Source organism: Bubalus bubalis, chromosome 14, assembly GCF_019923935.1.
Source record: "Bubalus bubalis isolate 160015118507 breed Murrah chromosome 14, NDDB_SH_1, whole genome shotgun sequence".
NCBI lineage: Eukaryota > Metazoa > Chordata > Mammalia > Artiodactyla > Bovidae > Bubalus > Bubalus bubalis.
Genome location: NC_059170.1, coordinates 45,333,246 through 45,352,547, shown reverse-complemented (window position 1 = coordinate 45,352,547; position 19,302 = coordinate 45,333,246). Strand labels below are relative to the sequence as shown.

At 43.4% G+C, this 19,302-nt stretch overlaps 1 protein-coding gene across 4 annotated transcripts in view; it reads left to right on the top strand.

The window, feature by feature from the left end:
* Positions 1-4,786: 4,786 nt before the first annotated feature.
* SEC23B (SEC23 homolog B, COPII coat complex component) overlaps positions 4,787-19,302 on the top strand; it is a 33,849-nt gene continuing 19,333 nt past the window's right edge. Inside the window, exons 1-11 of one of the 4 annotated variants that reach the window (XM_006077245.4) lie at positions 4,787-5,206; positions 7,184-7,406; positions 8,633-8,690; positions 11,254-11,340; positions 12,018-12,254; positions 12,380-12,465; positions 13,475-13,619; positions 14,054-14,212; positions 14,543-14,658; positions 16,614-16,737; positions 17,702-17,782. In XM_006077245.4, the coding sequence (XP_006077307.1) occupies positions 7,186-7,406; positions 8,633-8,690; positions 11,254-11,340; positions 12,018-12,254; positions 12,380-12,465; positions 13,475-13,619; positions 14,054-14,212; positions 14,543-14,658; positions 16,614-16,737; positions 17,702-17,782 (1,314 nt within the window). In that variant the 5' untranslated portion in view covers positions 4,787-5,206; positions 7,184-7,185. Of the gene's footprint in view, positions 5,225-7,171; positions 7,407-8,632; positions 8,691-11,253; positions 11,341-12,017; positions 12,255-12,379; positions 12,466-13,474; positions 13,620-14,053; positions 14,213-14,542; positions 14,659-16,613; positions 16,738-17,701; positions 17,783-19,302 lie in introns of all 4 variants that reach the window. The other 3 variants (XM_006077244.4, XM_006077247.4, XM_006077246.4) reach the window with 3 other exon arrangements.

The following is a 19,302-nucleotide window of genomic DNA, read 5'->3' as shown; positions in this document are numbered from 1 at the left end:
ATTGAGGTTGGTCATAACTTTCCTTCCAAGGAGTAAGCATCTTATAATTTCATGGCTGCAGTCACCATCTGCAGTGATTTTGGAGCCCAGAAAAATAAAGTCTGTCACTGTTTCCACTGTTTCCCCATCTATTTCCCGTGAAGTGATGGGACCAGATGCCATGATCTTTGTTTTCTGAATGTTGAGCTTTAAGCCAACTTTTCCACTCTCCACTTTCACTTTCATCAAGAGGCTTTTAGTTCCTCTTCACTTTCTGCCATAAGGGTGGTGTCATCTGCATATCTGAGGTTATTGATATTTCTCCTGGCAATCTTGATTCCAGCTTGTGCTTCTTCCAGCCCAGCATTTCTCATGATGTACTCTGCATATAAGTTAAATAAGCAGGGTGACAATATACATACATCCTTGACATACTCCTTTTCCTATTTGGAACCAGTCTGTTGTTCCATGTCCAGTTCTAACTGTTGCTTCCTGACCTGCATACAGGTTTCTCAGGAGGCAGGTCAGGTGGTCTGGTATTCCCACCTCTTTCAGAATTGTCCACAGTTTATTGTGATCCACACAGTCAAAGGCTTTGGCATAGTCAATAAAGCAGAAATAGATGTTTTTCTGGAACTCTCTTGCTTTTTCGATGATCCAGCAGATGTTGGCAATTTGCTCTGGTTCCTCTGCCTTTTCTAAAACTAGCTTGAACATCTGGAAGTTCACGGTTCATGTATTGCTGAAGCCTGGCTTGGAGAATTTTGAGCATTACTTTACTAGCGTGTAAGATGAGTGCAACTGTGCGGTAGTTTGAGCATTCTTTGCCATTGCCTTTCTTTGGGATTGGAATGAAAACTGCCCTTTTCCAGTCCTGTGGCCACTGCTGAGTTTTCCAAATTTGCTGGCATATTGAGTACAGCACTTTCATAGCATCATCTTTCAGGATTTGAAATAGCTCAACTGGAATTCCATCACCTCCACTACCTTTGTTCGTAGTGAAGCTTTCTTAAGGCCCACTTGACTTCACATTCCAGGATGTCTGGCTCTAGGTCAGTGATCACACCATCGTGATTATCTGGGTCATGAAGATCTTTTTTGTACAGTTCTTCTGTGTATTCTTGCCACCTCTTCTTAATATCTTAGAGACAAATTAGCCTACTACATTTCTTCAGGGAGCTCTGTTCTCATTGGCTTACATAGGGGAATAGAATTTGCGTCCCCCAAATATGTCTCTTGGTGTATTAATTATTTTAAGCTGGTTATTTTCTAAGAAACAGCAGACTTGGGAAAAAACTCTTAGCCAGTAGGAATTATCCTTTTGTAAGAAACATTTATATTTGTAAGAAGGATCTCCATTTGTAGGCTGTCTCTCTCCTTGTACTAGGAAGAGGATGACCACATCTCTAGAAAGTTATGAATGAAGAAGGCAGTGAGTTTAATCTGCCCAACCACATTGCCCTTATTTACTGTGTGATGTCTGATAACTCACTCCACACCCTCAATATCCTCTTTAGTCTTTAGTTGAGAGTTCCAGAAAAACATCTATTTCTGCTTTATTGACTGTGTAAAGCCTTTGACTGTGTGGATCACAATAAACTGTGGAAAATTCTGAAAGAGGTGGGAATACCAGACCACCTGACCTGCCTCCTGAGAAACCTGTATGCAGGTCAGGAAGCAACAGTTAGAACTGGACATGGAACAACAGACTGGTTCCAAACAGGAAAAGGAGTACATCAAGGATGTATATTATCACCCTGCTTATTTAACTTATATGCAGAGTACATCATGAGAAACGCTGGGCTGGAGGAAGCACAAGCTGGAATCAAGATTGCCAGAAATATCAATAACCTCAGATATGCAGATGACACCACCCTTATGGCAGAAAGTGAGGAAGAACTAAAGAGCCTCTTGATGAAAGTGAAGGTGGAGAGTGGAAAAGTTGATTTAAAGCTCAACATTCAGAAAACTAAGATCACGGCATCTGGTCCCATCACTTCATGGCAAATAGATGGGGAGACAGTGGAAACAGTGGCTGACTTTATTTTTCTAGGCTCCAAAATCACTGAAGATGGTGACTTCAGCCAGGAAATTACAAGACGCTTACTCCTTGCAAGGAAAGTTATGACCAACCTAGATAGCATATTAAAAAGCAGAGACATTACTCTGTCAACAAAGGTCCGTTTAGTCAAGATTATGGTTTTTCCAGTAGTCATGTATGGATGTGAGAGTTGGATTGTAAAGAAAGCTGAGCGCCAAAGAATTGATGCTTTTGAACTGTGGTGTTGGAGAAGACTCTTGAGAGTCCCTTGGACTGCAAGGAGATCCAACCAGTCCATCCTAAAGGAGATCAGTTCTGGGTGTTCATTGGAAGGACTGATGCTGAAGCTGAAACTCCAATACTTTGGCCACCTGATGCGAAGAGCTGACTCATTGGCAAAGACCCTGATGCTGGGAAAGATTGAGGGCAGGAGAAGGGGACGACAGAGGATGAGATGGTTGGATGGCATCAGCGACTCAATGGACATGGGTTTAGGTGGACTCTGGGAGTTGGTGATGGACAGGGAGACCTGGCGTGCTGCAGTTCATGGGGTCGCAAAGAGTCAGACATGACTGAGTGACTGAACTGAACTGAACTGAGGATGGTTTCTAAGGTGAGGGTTTCAAACATTTTGATTAGTTATTTAGTTAACCTGGTCTTTCCCCTGTGTATATGTTATTAAAATTTTGTTTCATTTTCTCCTGCTAATGTCTAATGTTGATTTAATTTTTCAGCCAGCGAGAAGAACCTAGAAGAACAGAGGAAATTTTCTTCCTTCCCACATTTATCAAGATAACTACACAGTCACATAAATCAACTATTCCTAAAATTCACTATTCATAAAGTAAGGAAATTCCTAAAATAAATAAATTTCTAATACTTTAAATATGATAGATTGAAAAAAATTCTTCTTACAGAAATTTCTAGTACTAGCAATCCAGGTTCAAATAACTCAAGAAAATTTTTGGCAAATGATAGTCTTCCAATGTTTGGTTAAAAAAAAAACCCAGCTATGTCTTTCTGTAAAAGAGAAGAATAAACCTGACTCAATACTGGATTTGTTTCTTTTACTTTAAACTTTGTATTCTACTGCTTTTGCTTCAAATTAATCACTAAAGGGAAGTTGTCTATAAACTTAAAGTGTCCATAATGATCCAGTTTAGGAACTCTGCCTCCCATGGCTGCGTGTTAAGCTAAAATACCTTTCTTTAGTTCACAGGAAACATCCTGACCAGACCCACCTGTGAATGGGTGCAGGAAAGATCAACACATCCCCTCCTCAACCTGGTGGGAACCAGTCTTCTTGGTCTGCTGGCTCTTAGATTAAAGTTGCTATTCTTTGCCCCAACAGGTGGTCTCCCGATTTATTAGCCTGTTGTGTGGGCAAGCAGCATGAGCTTGGACATGGTAAAATTTTTGCACTGTGAAATATAACACAAATGTGTATTACCTTAATCGTGTCTCCTTACTCAGAGAATAATTGATTTGAACGTCCTAAAGTTACACCAGTTTAATTACTTAAAAAAACCCTAACATTACTCTTACATAATGGTTTAGAAACATGAAAATTGTAAATTTGTTCAATAAAACTGAACCATTATTCAACTTTTTTTTTTTTTTTCTGCAAGTAACTTTAGAGAGCTCTAATAAATTAGATTACTACATCTCTTAAAGGAGCTTTGTTCTCATTGGCTTACGTAGGGGAATAGAATTTGCGTATCTTGTGGGAGCTAAGTTCCCCAACCAGCGACTGAATCTAGGCCCTCTGCAATGAGATCATGGGAGTCCTAACCATTAGACGGTGAGGGGATTCCTGAAAAATTTTCATATTAACAGTAACTTCAGAGTACATCAACTTGAAACTTATTTCTATGATCTGTTGGTCATTTAAAACTTTGTACTAATATTAACTTGGTGTTGGAGAAGACTCTTGACAGTCTCTTGGACTGCAAGCAGATCTAATCAGTCCATCCTAAAGGAGATCAGTCCTGGGTGTTCATTGGAAGGACTATGTTGAAGCTGAAACTTCAATACTTTGGCCACCTGATACGAAGAACTGACTCATTTGAAAAGACCCTGATGCTGGGAAAGATTGAAGGCGGGAGAAGGGGACGACAGGGGATGAGATGGTTGGATGGCATCACTGACTCAATGGACATTAGTTTGGGTAACCTCTGGGAGTTCGTGATGGACAGGAGGCCTGGTGTGCTGCAGTCGATGGGGTCGCAAAGAGTCGGACACGACTGAGCGACTGAACCGAACTGAACTAACTTGAGCTAATTAACTCTTGGACGCCTTGCTATGATCTAAGAATAGTTTTACATTTATATAATTTTGCTTATTCTTATATGCTATACAGAGGCGGTATCTCTGAATTAGATTAACAAACGCGCTCCGTTTTGCCGCTTAGAGGGAGTAAAACGGTAGTGGTGGTTTTAGAAAGTTGCATCCTAACCGTTAGGAGTTTCGTTAATCTCTTAAAATGTTTGACTACGACAGCTCCCAATTATTCACCTTCTCGTGGAAGGATGACAGGGATAGAGAAGAACTGTTTACTAATGCCAGGCCCCGCAAAGAGCCTCAATGCACCTGCACAAACCAAGACAGAACACATACAGGACAAAGAACAGACCGACCGGACTCCTGCGCTCACGCACCCCACGCTCCCTTAGCTCCGCCCCCTTATGCGTGCCGAGACCTCCTTCCGTCCAACCTGGTTTCCTCTGCGAGAAGCCCCGCCCTCTTCCGCTACCGGACGTCATCGTTCTCGCTTCCCGGTAACTAGGGTGATGAGGGGGACTTCCCACTGAAGGGAGCGGACGTCTTATTGGACGGCGGCGAGCTCCTGAGGCGCCCTGGTTGCGCCTAGAAAACAGTTATGTATGCGCCTGTGTTCCGTGCGGCAGAAGGGTTTAGAGGTGAACGTGGAAAAACGTGTATTCTGAGGAATTGTGATTTTGAGGCATGAAGCGTGTCTATTTTGTCCTGTTTCAATATGGCGGCGCAGCTTGTCTGAGTGTCTTCCTTCCTCTCTCCCGCCCCCGGGCCGTGTTTGATTGGCTAGCGGACGGCGCCGTGGAGTGACGCACAAGAGTGCTGACCAATCGGCTTAGAGCTGAGGTGGACTTGGTGGTGGGAGCCGGAGTCCGGCTTTTAGCAGCTGTGGTTGCGGAAGGCTGCGGCCAGGTGAGCTCCCCGGGCCAGGTGAGCGGGCAGTACAGGTGATGAGAGGCGGAGAGCTGGGACATGAGTCTCTGCTAAGGGCGGGTGGGTTCCTCCTGGGGCGAGGCCTTTTCCGAGCAGGCGGAGGAACTGAGGGGATCGGTGTCCCAAGGGTTTGTTGAGAGTGGCGCGGTCCCCGCCAGCTGGGGCGGCGGGCCTGCTTTTGGCACAGAATCCCTCGGACTCGGGGGAGGGGGGCCCGGAAGGATCCAACGTCCATTTTAAAGTTGAGGAACTCTAGAATTAAGTTAAATGATTTACGTTTTGTAACGGAGTCGGAGCTAAGAACCCAGGTCTTCGGACTCCTTGCTTAGCCTTAACTGCGTCCTTAAAAGTCATGCCCTTAAGGTGGAATGAATGGTACAGATTTTTTTTTTTATTTAACATACATATACAGGATCTTTAGAGTTTTACTTGTTCAAAGTTCATCCATTCAGCTATTAACCCATTCTGAAACTTTTCCCCTTTGAAAATACCATGTTAGTGGTCGACTCGACTCTAGAAAAATGCACTGTTGGCTCATGCACACAGTTTTGCATGCAGTTTCAGAGGATTTATTGACCTGGTGAAGTTCCTTGTTGGCTGTGAGCCCAGAGTTAAGATTCCATGCTGTTGAAAGAGTGAGGGGAAGACAGGCAGTGGCAAATGGACAGTGCAGGTTTTAATATGTAGGCGCTTGGGGACATAGGATGGAAATATAGTACCTATTAGTAATGAAATGTTTTGAGAAGGAAAACGGTCACTTAATGAAGGCTGCTGAGGTGCTTGCTGAGAGTGCTTTCATTCCCACCTAAATTACCTTTTGCTGCCCAGGAAGCTGTGGAAGTGTTTCTGTGTATATAGTGCCTTAGTTTCCCACTTTTGCAAGAAATAACATATGCCTCAGGGGGTTAATTTGAACAGACATTTGGAATTTCTATGGTCTATGTTGTGTGTAGCAGAGTAATCGATTCATTCACATTTATAAGCTGTTCATTGTTCTCTTTGTCCAAATTATTAACAGTATGGTACATCTTAAAATAATTGGAGACAGTCATTATTTAGCATTGCATAAGTGAGCACTAGAGGCCACTTATATAACAGATTCCTTAATTTACCTTTTTTCCCATTGTTGAGCTTTTTGTTCCCTTGAATCCTACCTAATAGCTGAACTGTATGTTAGCGTAGATTTTAGTATGTAAACAGGATGTATAGAGCACTCAGGGGAATTGGCATTATCTGGGTTTGGAAAATGTACTTAATCTGGATGGCTGTTAAAATTGGAATCTTTCAAGGCATGAGCATAAGTGACTGTGGTGAGAGGGTAGGTGCTGGTGAGGTGTGTATGTAGTGTGGTAGTCCGCTGGCCTTTAATTCCGGTGATCCCAAGAAGTACTCTGGGTAAGAACTGGGGGCTGTTCACTCCATGAATAGCATTTGAGCATCAGTATCTAGGTCTTTTCTCTGTAGTTAATAATGGAAAGAGGGAAAAGGGCACAAAACCAAGATCACTTGGAATGTAAATTTTAATACAATGTTTTACTCAAATAGAATCAGGAGGAAAGGGGGTCAGAGAGGAAGATAGCCAGCTTCTGAAACAGGGCTTGAACATGGGGTTGAAATCTGCTTGGCTGAAGTGATAGTGTGCTGTTTGAGGAGATTTAAATGACTCTTACTCAACTGCATGCAGCTTAGAGATAACCAAGTGATTGTAAACCTCCCACCCCTCATATTTTTTTTAAGTGCTAGAAACGGGGATTTGAGAAAGGAACAGGAAAGGTAGCCGTAAAGTTAACTGACCCTTGAGGGTCAGAGAGAAGTGAGACGTTGGCATCCTCCAGTGACAAGTTCTTCTACACTTAAGTGTTTAAAGAATGTTGCGTTAGGTTATCATCTTTTTTTTTGAAGTTCATTTGGGAATTTCACATACAATTAAGGGTTTATCTGTAGTTTTTTTTTTAGCAATGGCCACATACCTGGAGTTCATTCAGCAGAATGAAGAACGCGATGGCGTGCGTTTTAGTTGGAATGTGTGGCCTTCCAGCAGACTCGAGGCTACAAGAATGGTTGTTCCCCTGGCTTGTCTTCTCACTCCTTTAAAAGAACGTCCAGACCTGCCTCCCGTACAGTATGAACCGGTGCTCTGCAGCAGGCCAACTTGCAAAGCCATTCTCAATCCACTTTGGTATGAACTCTTTTAAAAACCAGTAGAAAGGATAACTACAGTAAATTCCGATGTTTACGTGATTCTCATAAAAGTGTTTCATTTGGGCAAGATGTCAGATCTGAGATGAGTAGTGAATAGTGAGATACTTAGGTAATGAGTGCTTTTGGGAATCCCTCCGGCCTGATAACTCCAAATAGAATTAGAACTTACGGGGTGAGGTGGAGGGAAAGGATTGGTTGTTTTTCCCTTCTGGTTTGCAGTTTATTTTTGGTTTAACCATTCATTTTATTGGTATCTTGAAAGCTTTTTCCAGAAAAATCCAAATACTTTAGACAGTTCTGTCGCACCTCCCTGGTATGGTGATCCCTACGGCAGGAAGAAGTAACAGGCAGAAGAAATTTGAGCTCTTAAAAGATATTATTGTTAAGCGTAACTTTTTTTTGCGCCTGGAATAGTGACCTGTGATCGCTCTTGTAAATGTGAGCACTCTTTCAAAAAATTTGTAAACAAATGAAGAGTGTCATAAATTCTCTTTAAAGGATAAAATTTTTACATAAGGGAACTTTTTTTTACTTCATTCTCCTTGCTTTTATTTGATGTGCCCATGTATAAGATGCTGCTGCTCTTTTAAAATAATAGCCCCTGATATTAATTTTCTAAATGTAGAAAGCAGGGGGCAAGCAACAAGTTTTAGGAAGTGTATCAACCCAGAAGCATTCCTACCCAACTTCTTCAAGTGAACTAAGTGTGGTTCAAATCTGAGGAGTTTTTCCTGTGTGAAATGTACTTTTTAGTACTAAAGTTTTGTAGTTTCACATATCCGAAAAGTAAAGATGTTAGGAAAATCATAAAGACTATTTAGATAATGGGGCCATAGGAAGTAACGAATAAATTTTATAGCTCACGAACTTCTAAATATTATCTAGGAAGTCAGAAAAGAGAAAAAACGGTTTAGTAGCCATTCATTGTTGCTGCTTGAAGGAGCCTTTCTGTGTCCTTAGCCAGAACTCGAGCTGCTGAGAAGGTGTTGCGTGCCTTCATCCACTGATGCACCCTCATAGGAAAACACATCTCTGAGATTAACTGAACTTGAAGTTTACACGTAAATGTTTTCTAGCTTAAAACACGTTATTGACCAGAGACGTATTAATGCCAGAGGTGTTCGTTTCTACAAAAATCCCCCTCTCAGTACTGTGTTAAAAATGAAAATAGAACCTGGATATAATATTTTATCTTTCTCACAGTCAGGTTGATTATCGAGCAAAACTTTGGGCCTGTAATTTCTGTTTCCAGAGAAATCAGGTATGTGAATATAATTATTTTAGAAGTATTCCCTGTGTTTCAGTTCGTTGTCCTACGCTGAAAAAATTGAGGTGAATTTGGGTCTCTCCTGGTAATATTGAACATTGAACATCCGTAATTTTTCTTTGAAATGGTCATTCCGTTTCTTTATTTGAGTCTTTGTTGTTTGCTGTGAAGAGGGCATAGAATTCCTTTCTTTTTTTTTTCTAAGTATGCTCTCTGTAAGCACTGAGTATGTTACCCTAGAAAACAGATAAGGTGTTTATATTACATTTGACTTCAATTTATTTTAATTGGATACTGGATTTTCATTTTCTGACCCTTCTAACTTTTAGGGTCAAATATCAGTATTTATCTTGTTTTGATTTAAGCATTTTTAAGCTATTGCGCTAAGAGCTCCCAAATGATGAGAGAGAATTCTCTTTGACATGAAGTGTGTCTATGAAGAAAATGTTCTAAAAGTGGATTATGATAAGTATTGCACAGTTCTATGTGCATTTACTAAAAATCACTGAATTGTGCATTTAAAATGAGTGAATTTTATTGTATATAAACTATGGTAAAGCAGTTAGCAAATAATTAATTATGCTCATCATAATATATACTGTTCTAGTAGATCTTAAGATAGTAATAATCTACTTATTCTTAATTTGATCATAATTATGAGTCTCATGCTCAGTGCACACTGAGACCAGTGATAAAGGACCAGCCTGTAGTTGATAACTGAGTATAAGCTTGGGAATTAGAAGCAGGTACCATTCAGTACTTTTTTTTTTCTTTCATTCATTTATTTTGGCCATGCCGGGTCTTAGCTGAGGCACATGAGATCTTCATTGCAACATTCAGAATCTTTAGTTGCAGCATGTGGGATCTAGTTCCCTGACCAGGGATCAAACCCAGGCCTCCTGCATTGGAAACATGGAGTCTTAGCCATTAGATCACCAGGGAAGTCCCACCATTCAAGATTCCATGGGCGATTCAGAAGTATATACAAGTCTTAAAAACATTCCTACACCCCATTACACTCAGAATTGATGTCCGTTTAATTTTATTAATTGTGAAAATTCTACTGGATCAAAAAGTGTCAACAGAGTAAAGGCCAGCTCATACAGTGGGTGAAAGTATTTGCAAATCGTATGTCTAAGGGATTAATGTGTAGAATATTTAAGAACTCGTAATAGTCAACAACAGGGAAGCCTAGTTCAGAAATGTCCAAAGGACTTGAAGAGATAATTTCTCCAAAGATGATAGATGGATGGCCAATAAGCACATAAAAAGGTGCTCATCGTCACTAATCATTAGTGATGTTTACCAAATGATGCAGAATTCCCACCTCTGGATATATATCCAAAAGAACTGAAAACAGGATCTTGTAGATATACACTCCTATTCATAGTAGTAGTATTCACAGTAGCTAAACATTTCACCTGACTTCAGTATCTGCCGCCAGGTGAATGGGTAAGCAAGTGTCCTGCATTCAGTGAAATAGTATCAGCCTTAAGATGCAAGGATGTTCTGACTTAACGCTACAATGTAATTGAGCTTTACCGATATTACTGAATGAAATAAGCCAGTCCTAAAAAGACAAACATATATGATCCCCATTAAATGAGGTACTTGGAGTAACGGAGAGGTGGGTGCTAGGGGCTGGATGGGGATGAAGCGGAGATTGTTTAAGAGGTTCAGAGTTTCAGTTTTACAAGATGAGGAAAGTTCTGGGGATGGATGTTAGAGGTGGTTGCACAGCGTTATAAGTGTATTTAAGACCTCTGAACCGGACACTCAAAAAGATGGTAAAATTGGTATGTACGGCATCATACCTCAATTTTTAACTGGGGGGAAAGGAAAAGCAACATACAAGCTACGAATCTAAAATGTTTGCAGAGAAAAAAGAAGACACCTATGACATTATGTTAAGCACCAAAAGGCAGGTTGCAAAATTGTGCATGCAAGATGATCTCAGCTGTGCTTAAGAACAAGTGTGGAAGCTGAGATGTTGACAGAGGCTGCCTCCAAGTGGTGGGAGTGTGTGTGGGTGTGTGTGTGTGATCAGGGGGTTGTTTCTTTTTTCTTATATTTTTCTTGTTCAGTCGCTCAGTCATGTACGACTTTTGCAACCCCGTGGGCTGTAGCCTGCCAGGCTCCTCTATCCATGAAATTTCTTGTACTTGCAGGTTTTCTACAATGAACATGTATTACTTTATTGATCACAGCTAGAATAATAAACCTAAATAAAAGCTTTAGATTCCACACAGATAATCGATAAAACAGCTAAAATCTCAGCCCTTCATTTATAGGCAACAATTAGGAAATGGTTTTTAATAGTGTGTGTTTTAATCATTTAGAAGTTACAGCATATCTGAAAACTGCATTTAAAATAAAGTTCCAGTGTGATATAGGGCAGTGTTAATAGATTTTTGTATTTTAGTAACATGTTCTAGGTTTTATACTTTCAGAATAAATACGTGGTCATTAAACTATTACTGTTTTTATAAATGGAAGATAAGAGACATAGTGTAACTTTCAGCCCGCATGAAACATTGCTCTGTCTTGTTTTCTCCAGTTTCCTCCAGCTTACGCAGGCATATCTGAGGTGAACCAGCCTGCTGAATTGATGCCCCAGTTTTCTACAATTGAGTACGTGATACAGGTAATTGTCATGTGTTTAAGGAGCAGTGTTAAGTATTGAGTTTCTTCTGAAATACTGTCTTCTGTGTCTCTTGCCCATATGAACGATTTACAGCTGCAAGGCCAGTGGGATCCTTGACTGCTCAGTGTGTGGGCACAGACATGTCCCTGGGCCTTTGTTCTGGCTTTTCCTCAGGCTGGAGCTCTCTCCCTGTATCTGCATTGCTCCCTCCCTCCCCTCCAGCTTTTTGCTCACGTTACTTCTTCTTTTTTTTTTTTCCTTTTGAAATCCAAAATGTTACTTTCTTAATAAGGCTGCCCTAGCCTCCCAGTTACTGGTGGAGTTCCACCCCTACCCTGCCCCACCTGCACAATCCCGCCCCTCTTCTCGGTTCTTGAAAGTTAGCTCCTCAGGCAGGTAGGGATCTCTGGCCTTTTGGTCTGCTGATGTATGGCAGGACCTAGAGCAAGGCCTGGCATTCAAAATGGGGAATAAATTGTTGGATACAAATAGTCTGCATCCAGTTGGTTCTGATAAAACCTGCCTTTTAATGAGGTAAGTAGAAGTGTGTTTTGATGTTGTTATCCCTGACAAGTGTAAATAAAGAGTTGTTATTTAATACATACCTGTTTTGTTTTAAAAAGAGCAGGTCACGTCTGTCTGTACACTAACTGTATGCCATTTTCCCCCACATCCAGCGAGGCGCCCCATCCCCTCTGATCTTCCTGTATGTGGTGGACACGTGTCTGGAGGATGATGACCTCCAAGCACTCAAGGAGTCCCTGCAGATGTCCCTGAGCCTCCTCCCTCCAGACGCGCTGGTGGGTTTGATCACGTTTGGGAGGATGGTACAGGTTCACGAACTCAGCTGCGAGGGGATCGCCAAGAGTTACGTCTTCCGGGGCACGAAGGACCTTACTGCCAGGCAGATCCAGGTCAGTGTGCAGCTTGTCCTCAGGCAGGAGCAGGGGTAGTTCTTAAAGTTCCATTAAGAAAAAGGAAAAAAATAGAGCCATTCTCTTATCGTGTTACGAGAAATGCGTCTTTTTGGTTTGTGTAGGACATGCTGGGCCTGACCAAGCCTGCGATGCCCGTGCAGCCAGTGCGCCCGGCTCAGCCGCAGGAGCGCCCGTCCGTGTCCAGCAGGTGAGCCTGGCCCCTTGGGTGGGGGGTAGAGGGGGCGCGGTGAGAGTGCTTTGTATTTTATTTTTAAAGGGGAAAAAAAGATTAGGCTTAATCAATATTTCATGTTTAATAATAAGCATAATATATCAGTGTATGTTTAAAATTTATAATCTATATAAGTATATACGTACACATATATCCTGGGGCAGTTTTGCTCAGGATGCTTTTCCTTTTAGAGTTGTATCACCATAGAGGTTTTGCGAGCACTGCACACGGTCATTCCCCTCTTCTTAGACACATGGCTGTTGTCCTTTTTTTCCTTTTTTTAATTTTGGCAGCACTGCAGCTTTTGGGACTTTGGTTCCCCAACCAGGAATTAAACCCGGGCTGCAACAGCGAAAGCCCATATTCCTAACCACTGGGCCACTAGGGAACTCCCCCATTTTGTAAAGCTGGAGACACTGAAAAGGCTTCTGCTGAGTGTCCTGAGACTGGGCACTTAGTTCACGTGGCCTGCTGCACTCCTAGAATGGCCAAGGGCTGGGTTAACAGCTGGCCAACATAAGGTGATGGTTACAGCCTCTTCTCTAAGAAACCGATGTTTCCCTGATGACTCCAAGTGTTTTAAGAGAAACCTTGAGAGAGTCTTCAGAACGATCGATGAAGGTTGTCCCTGCTTGTGAACGTTACGTGAACTGAGTTCCTGTTAGGCATGTCTTTAGGATTGTTGTTGTTGTTGTTGTTTTTGGCCACTTAAACTTTAATTAAACTGATTTGCTCCTGTTTGAAATCGATTGTCTTTTCACACTACATGTACAAATTATTATATGTTAGGCTTTAAGAGATTGTCCTGTATAAAATTGCTTTGAGTTTTTTGTGCTTGTAGTTAGAGACAACTTTGAAGGAAAAAAACTGCAAGTTTTTTCTACTCTGATACACGTTTTGAAGAGCAGTAGCTATGTGTTACGTGGGCCGAGGACCAGAGTACTTCATTAACTCAGACTTGACGTGGCCATTCAAAATCATGCAGGTTTCTGCAGCCCATTCACAAGATTGACATGAACCTCACTGATCTCCTTGGGGAACTACAGAGGGACCCGTGGCCCGTACCTCAGGGGAAGAGGCCTTTGCGATCCACTGGTGTTGCCTTGTCCATTGCTGTAGGCCTGTTGGAGGTAACTCAGAATTTACTGCCCTGCCCCCAAACATTGCAAGCTTGATGGCAGAAGGTGTGTTCCTTGGCCTTGTCTGAAAAATCAGCTGTGACCCCAGTCAGCTGGCTGTGTTAGTTTATCAGAACGTACTTCAGTGATTATTATTGTCCACACTGAAGGAGCCCTCAGTGTTTTGAAAATTATAGAAAGTTTTCTTGAGAAACACAAGACCATTAGGGCAGTGGGATCACAGTAAATTAATAAAAGCTCTCCAGAGCCTCAGCCTGGAAGTGAGAGGCTGCTTGTCCATAGTGTCGTCTGCTCTTTGCTGCAGTGTCCTCAGTGTTCACGACAGTTCACGACAGCTGAGGGAGCGCACGTTTGCGGCATCTCTGTGGGAAGTATGCTTGGGGCGGGCTGTGTGTCTCTAACATGCTGCCACTCAACTGTCACAGGGCACTTTTCCAAACACGGGAGCCAGGATCATGCTGTTCACTGGGGGACCCCCCACCCAGGGACCTGGCATGGTGGTTGGAGATGAATTAAAGGTTCCTATTCGTTCCTGGCATGACATTGAGAAAGACAATGCCCGCTTCATGAAAAAGGCAACCAAGGTAGGTGCTCCTGGCCACGGGCTGTAAGTGTAGTCATCCGGGGTGGGGCTTCGGCTGCTCAGGGGAGCAACCTCTGCTCTGCCCAGGCCATGCTGTGTGGCAGGAGAGCTGCATTTGCTGAGATGACCTGCCAGATCTCGCTGACATTAAATATCTGCCCCAGTTCTGAGACCTTCGTTAGAGTGGATGTGATCAAACAGGGGACATGGGGACAGTTTCGTTTATGAGATCCATATAAAAAAAGTGTAGCTTCCAATCTCGAAAAACTTTGAGGATACCTAATGGTCGTAATGTCCCTGTTCCATGAAGATGGTTTTTCTCTCTCTGCAGCACTATGAGATGCTTGCGAACCGCACTGCTGCAAACGGTCACTGCATTGATATTTACGCCTGTGCCCTTGATCAGACTGGACTCCTGGAGATGAAGTGTTGCCCAAATCTTACTGGGTATGTGGACAGTGAGCCCCCTCCCTGAGTAAAGTGAGAGTGGTTGTTCTAAGGAAAGAGAACTGAGGGGTGGAACTGTGGGGAGGGCCCAGGCTGGCTCACAGGAGCATTCATTTGGCTCCAGGCTGCGGTTTCTGAGCTGGAGAGGGTGGTGCACTTCTCGGAGGAAGAAGCTATGATCGGAGGGAGGTCAGGCTTCCCTAGGAACCTGTCGTTTCAGAGGAACTTCATTTCTTAGAGTTGTCCAGATACCCGGGCAAGATTGCAAGTGTGAAGTGTGTGGCCTTTAGCACTTCCTTGTGAGAAGGGTAGGGGATAGGTCTGAATGCCGGAGAAACTAGGAGCCCCTCCCCTGGCCTAGCAGTCACACTTCCTGACAGCCTGGAGGGTGCAGTGAGGGGTGGGTTGAGAGCACAAGTCCTCACCTCGTGGATGGCGTGGTGGAGGCATGGTCCTCAAAGCAGGATGAGGCCCAACCAGCCACTTCAGGGCTCCATGGGGCCTGATTAGAAATGTGTACAGTTAGGCTTCACCCCAGACCTCCTGAATCAGAGGCTTAGGCTCCAGCGTGGTGGTCGGTTTTAACAAACTCTCTGGGGATTTTGGTGAGATCCACAGATGTGCAGTGCTGGTCTGAAGCTGCTGCACATCAGAATCACCTGCGAACATTAAAAGCTACTCTTGATTTGAGTCCTGTTCCTAAAGTCAGATTTAATTAGCACAGGGCATGGCCTGGGCATCAGCGTATTTAAAGTTGCTGAGCGTTTCTGATGTGCAGGGTTTGAGAACCCCTGAGTGTTCCAGGTGTGGCTGAGCACATGCAGCTGATGATTGTATCATTTTTGTTTTAACTTTTTAATTGACGTAATTAAGATTCACAAGGAATTGCAAACACAGTACAAAGAGATCTGTCCGTACTTTTCATCCAGCAATTCCCAGTGGTTCAGTTTAGTTGCTCAGTCATGTCCATTCTTTGTGACCCCATGGACTGTAGCATGCCAGGCCTTCCTGTCCATCATCAACTCCCGGAGTTCACCCAAACTCATGTCCATTGAGTCGGTGATGCCATCCAACCATCTCATCCTCTGTCGTCCCCTTCTCCTCCCACCTTCAATCTTTGCCAGCATCAGGGTCTTTTCCAATGAGTTAGTTCTTTGCATCAGGTGGCCAAAGTATTGTAGTTTCAGCTTCAACATCAGTCCTTCCAATGAATATTTAGGACTGATCTCCTTTAGAATGGACTGGTTGGATCTCCTTGCAGTCCAAGGGACTCTCAAAAGTCTTCTCCAACTCCACAGTTCAAAAGCATCAATTCTTCAGCACTCAGCTTTCTTTATAGTCCAACTCTCACATCCATACATGACTACTGGAAAAACCATAGCCTTGACTAGACGGACCTTTGTTGGCAAAGTAATGTCTCTGCTTTTTAATATGGTATCTAGGTTGGTCATAATTTTCCTTCCAAGGAGTAAGCATCTTTTAATTTCATGGCTGCAGTCACCATCTGCAGTGATTTTGGAGCCCAGTGGTGGCATCTTACATAAGTTCAGCACAATGTCACAACCAGGAAACTTGACTTAGTCTATACAGTTAACTCCATTATGGACTGGACTTGACTCTCACCAGTGTTTACATGCACTCATTTTTAAAATCTCTGTGTATGTCTAGTTCTGTGAGGTATTTGTCATCTCTTGTAGGTTTATATAACTGCCATAGTGATCAAGGTACAAGTGCTGTTCTAAATAATTCTGTTTCATGTTTTAAAAATAGTGTCATGAGTACAGCTTGAACTGGCTGTTACCATTAGCAAGCAGTGTATTGTCAGTAACACCTTTATAGACAGGCTTGCTTTTTACTTTCTTCTCTAAATTAATTGTTTGTCAGTACCCAAGAAGCCTCTGAATGGCTTTCAGTCATCCTAAAGGTTCACTTTCTTTTTCCTTTTTTCTTCCTAGAGGCTACATGGTGATGGGAGATTCTTTCAACACTTCTCTCTTCAAGCAGACATTCCAAAGAATTTTCAGTAAAGATTTTAATGGCAATTTCCGAATGGCCTTTGGTGCTACTTTGGAAGTAAAGGTACAATATATTTCTAAAGATTTAAGGGAAGAATAGTGTTCCTGCTTATTTAATAGTTGGCCTTGGAGAAACCTCACCCCGCAGGACATGGGCACTTATAAAGATAAGAAGTTCCCAGCAAAATAATCCCACCATCCCTGGTCGCTTTGCTTCTCAAGAATGAACTGTGTATTTATCAGTGTTTGAAACACAGAGTTGTCTGCTCTCCCTGCAGGTTCTGCCCTACCCTAGGACAGCAGGCTATAGATTACGGGTGGTAGGCTGAGCACCCACTCAGCCACTGATTCGTGCATAACACCTGCCTGCAGACGGACCAGAGTGCTCTTAAATAGGGCGGCATCATGAGTATAGCTTTTTATTTTCCACTCAGGGACTGTAGACCTATACCCTTGATCTTGAGTCACTGAGAAAACAGTCAAAGTGACCATTAGAAAATACGATGGTAAATATTACTTTGCTAATTGGCGATAATGAGTAAATCATCTGGGTTAAACTTCAAACAACGTCATCAGATGTTTGAGGTTTATTTAAATAGATGAAGAATGGACTTTGCTGAAATGAATTCAGAATTAAGTATTTTAAAGATACACAGGACAGCGTGTTTGCTGATTGACAGTTGTGACTAATTACAGCAGGTTCGTGGCATTGGGGAACGTAGTAGTGGTGGTGGGGTTGCTGTCCTCTGTGTGCACAGTCATTTCAACTTTGAGAAAGCAGGACATGTGGCATCATCTTGGGAACAAGACATGCTGCTTCTCAAGGAGGGTTTTATTAAAGTTCTGGTCGGTTCACAGAAGCCATGGAGAACCGTGTACCAGCTTTTGTGTATTGGAATCCCTGTAGGGTTTTCTCTGGGTGAAGTGATAACCCTGCCATTTCTTCCTCTAAGTTTTAGTTGTGTCCTTTGTAAGACGGTGGTTCTTAGTGGTTGTTAACTGTGTGCTCTTGTGTAATTCTGTCTCAGACCTCAAGGGAGCTGAAGGTTGCGGGAGCCATCGGACCCTGTGTGTCTCTGAATGTGAAAGGACCGTGTGTGTCAGAAAACGTAAGAAAAACTTCCTCACCTTTCCCTCCTCTGTCCCAGATTTGACCGCTTAGATGGGTTGAAGCTGGATGACCTTTTGTGTGTCACCTGTTGGCTTGTGTCTGTGCAGAGGGGTGGAGGGGTGGTGTCATCTCTGTCTTTCCGTCCATCCATCTAAATGGTCAGAGAGGAGGAAGCTGAGGCTCGCAGAGGTTCAGTGTCCTGCTCAGGGTCAGAGCTGACACAGAGGAGCCAGGCCCAGGTCCCCCTCACCTGCTACTCCTGCTTGGGTGGTTGTGCCAGAGAACCACTAGGCATTTCATTCCATGGAGCACAGCCCTTTTGAGATAAACTCATGTGCTTATTGCCCTTGGAAGGGCTGCCTTTGTCTCACTTCTCAGAGACCATTCGAGTTAGCTGGGCGGTGGATGACACTGTGCGTGCAGATGTTGGTGTTCCTCGAGTGCGTGGAAGCACAGTTCAGCCCTTACTAGGTGGGGAGGTGGCCTTGCTGGCAGCCCGCTTCCTCTTCTCACACTTCAGCTACCAAGGGTGCACTAGCGGTCCAGTGAGGCCTGTCCAGGCTGGCTCTGGGCAGGGTGATGATGTTTATGTCCTTCCCCACCGTCATCTTCAACTTGAGGGTGGACGGGAGGGCTGGGAGCGGACTCAAGTGGAGGGTGGTCAGGACAAGGTACTTTCACGGATCCAGGACTCAGCATCTCTGTTGGGGAATAAAGGAAGTGATGGGACCTGCTGTATAGCACTATCGGGAGGATTCAGCGAGCAGCCCAGGGGAAGCACCAGGGATGCCCGCTCTAGAGTTCACCCTTCACATCAGAGTTCTGTCCTCAGCAATGAATGTTTGACTAGTAACTACCTAGAGCAAGTTTGAAGTTGCCAGAGGCAAGGTAATTTGCTAGAATTTTCCTGTAACCCTCTGGGTGAGGTGGATTGCTGCCCCAAGTGCCTCTGATGAGTCCCTCATCATCCCCAAGTACTATGGGACTTGTACTCCTGTTTCTCAATGGGGCCTTGGGAGGCTTCCTTGTTCCTAAATATTCCCCATAAACTTAGAATCTGCCTCAGAAGGTGTTGTCGATTAGTTCATGCTGATGAGCTGCTCTGGGGTCCAGCAGGGATCAGCGATGACACTTGTTGATGGGGAGGGAGGAGGCAACGGCGAGGGAAGTACAGTTTTCAGACACACTGGGAAGTCTGAGGAGAGCGTAATGAATCCTCTTTCCCCACCATTTAGGCTCATCAATCCTGGACATTTTGTCGGGATTATCACTCTGTCCTCTTGGCCACATTTGAGTTACCTATCTGATATCCTCTATTTGCCATATTTGCTATCCTATTTTGCCTTTGAAAACACATTGCAGATGTCTTGAGTCCATGTTTCAGTGTGCAGCTTCTGAAGACAAGGCTATTCTCAAGACTAGGAAAGCAGTTTCCTGATACCATCTAACACACAGTCACGTTCTTTCCCTGCTTTCTCTCCAAGTGCTCTTACAGCTGTTTTTCCCTCTAACCAGCAT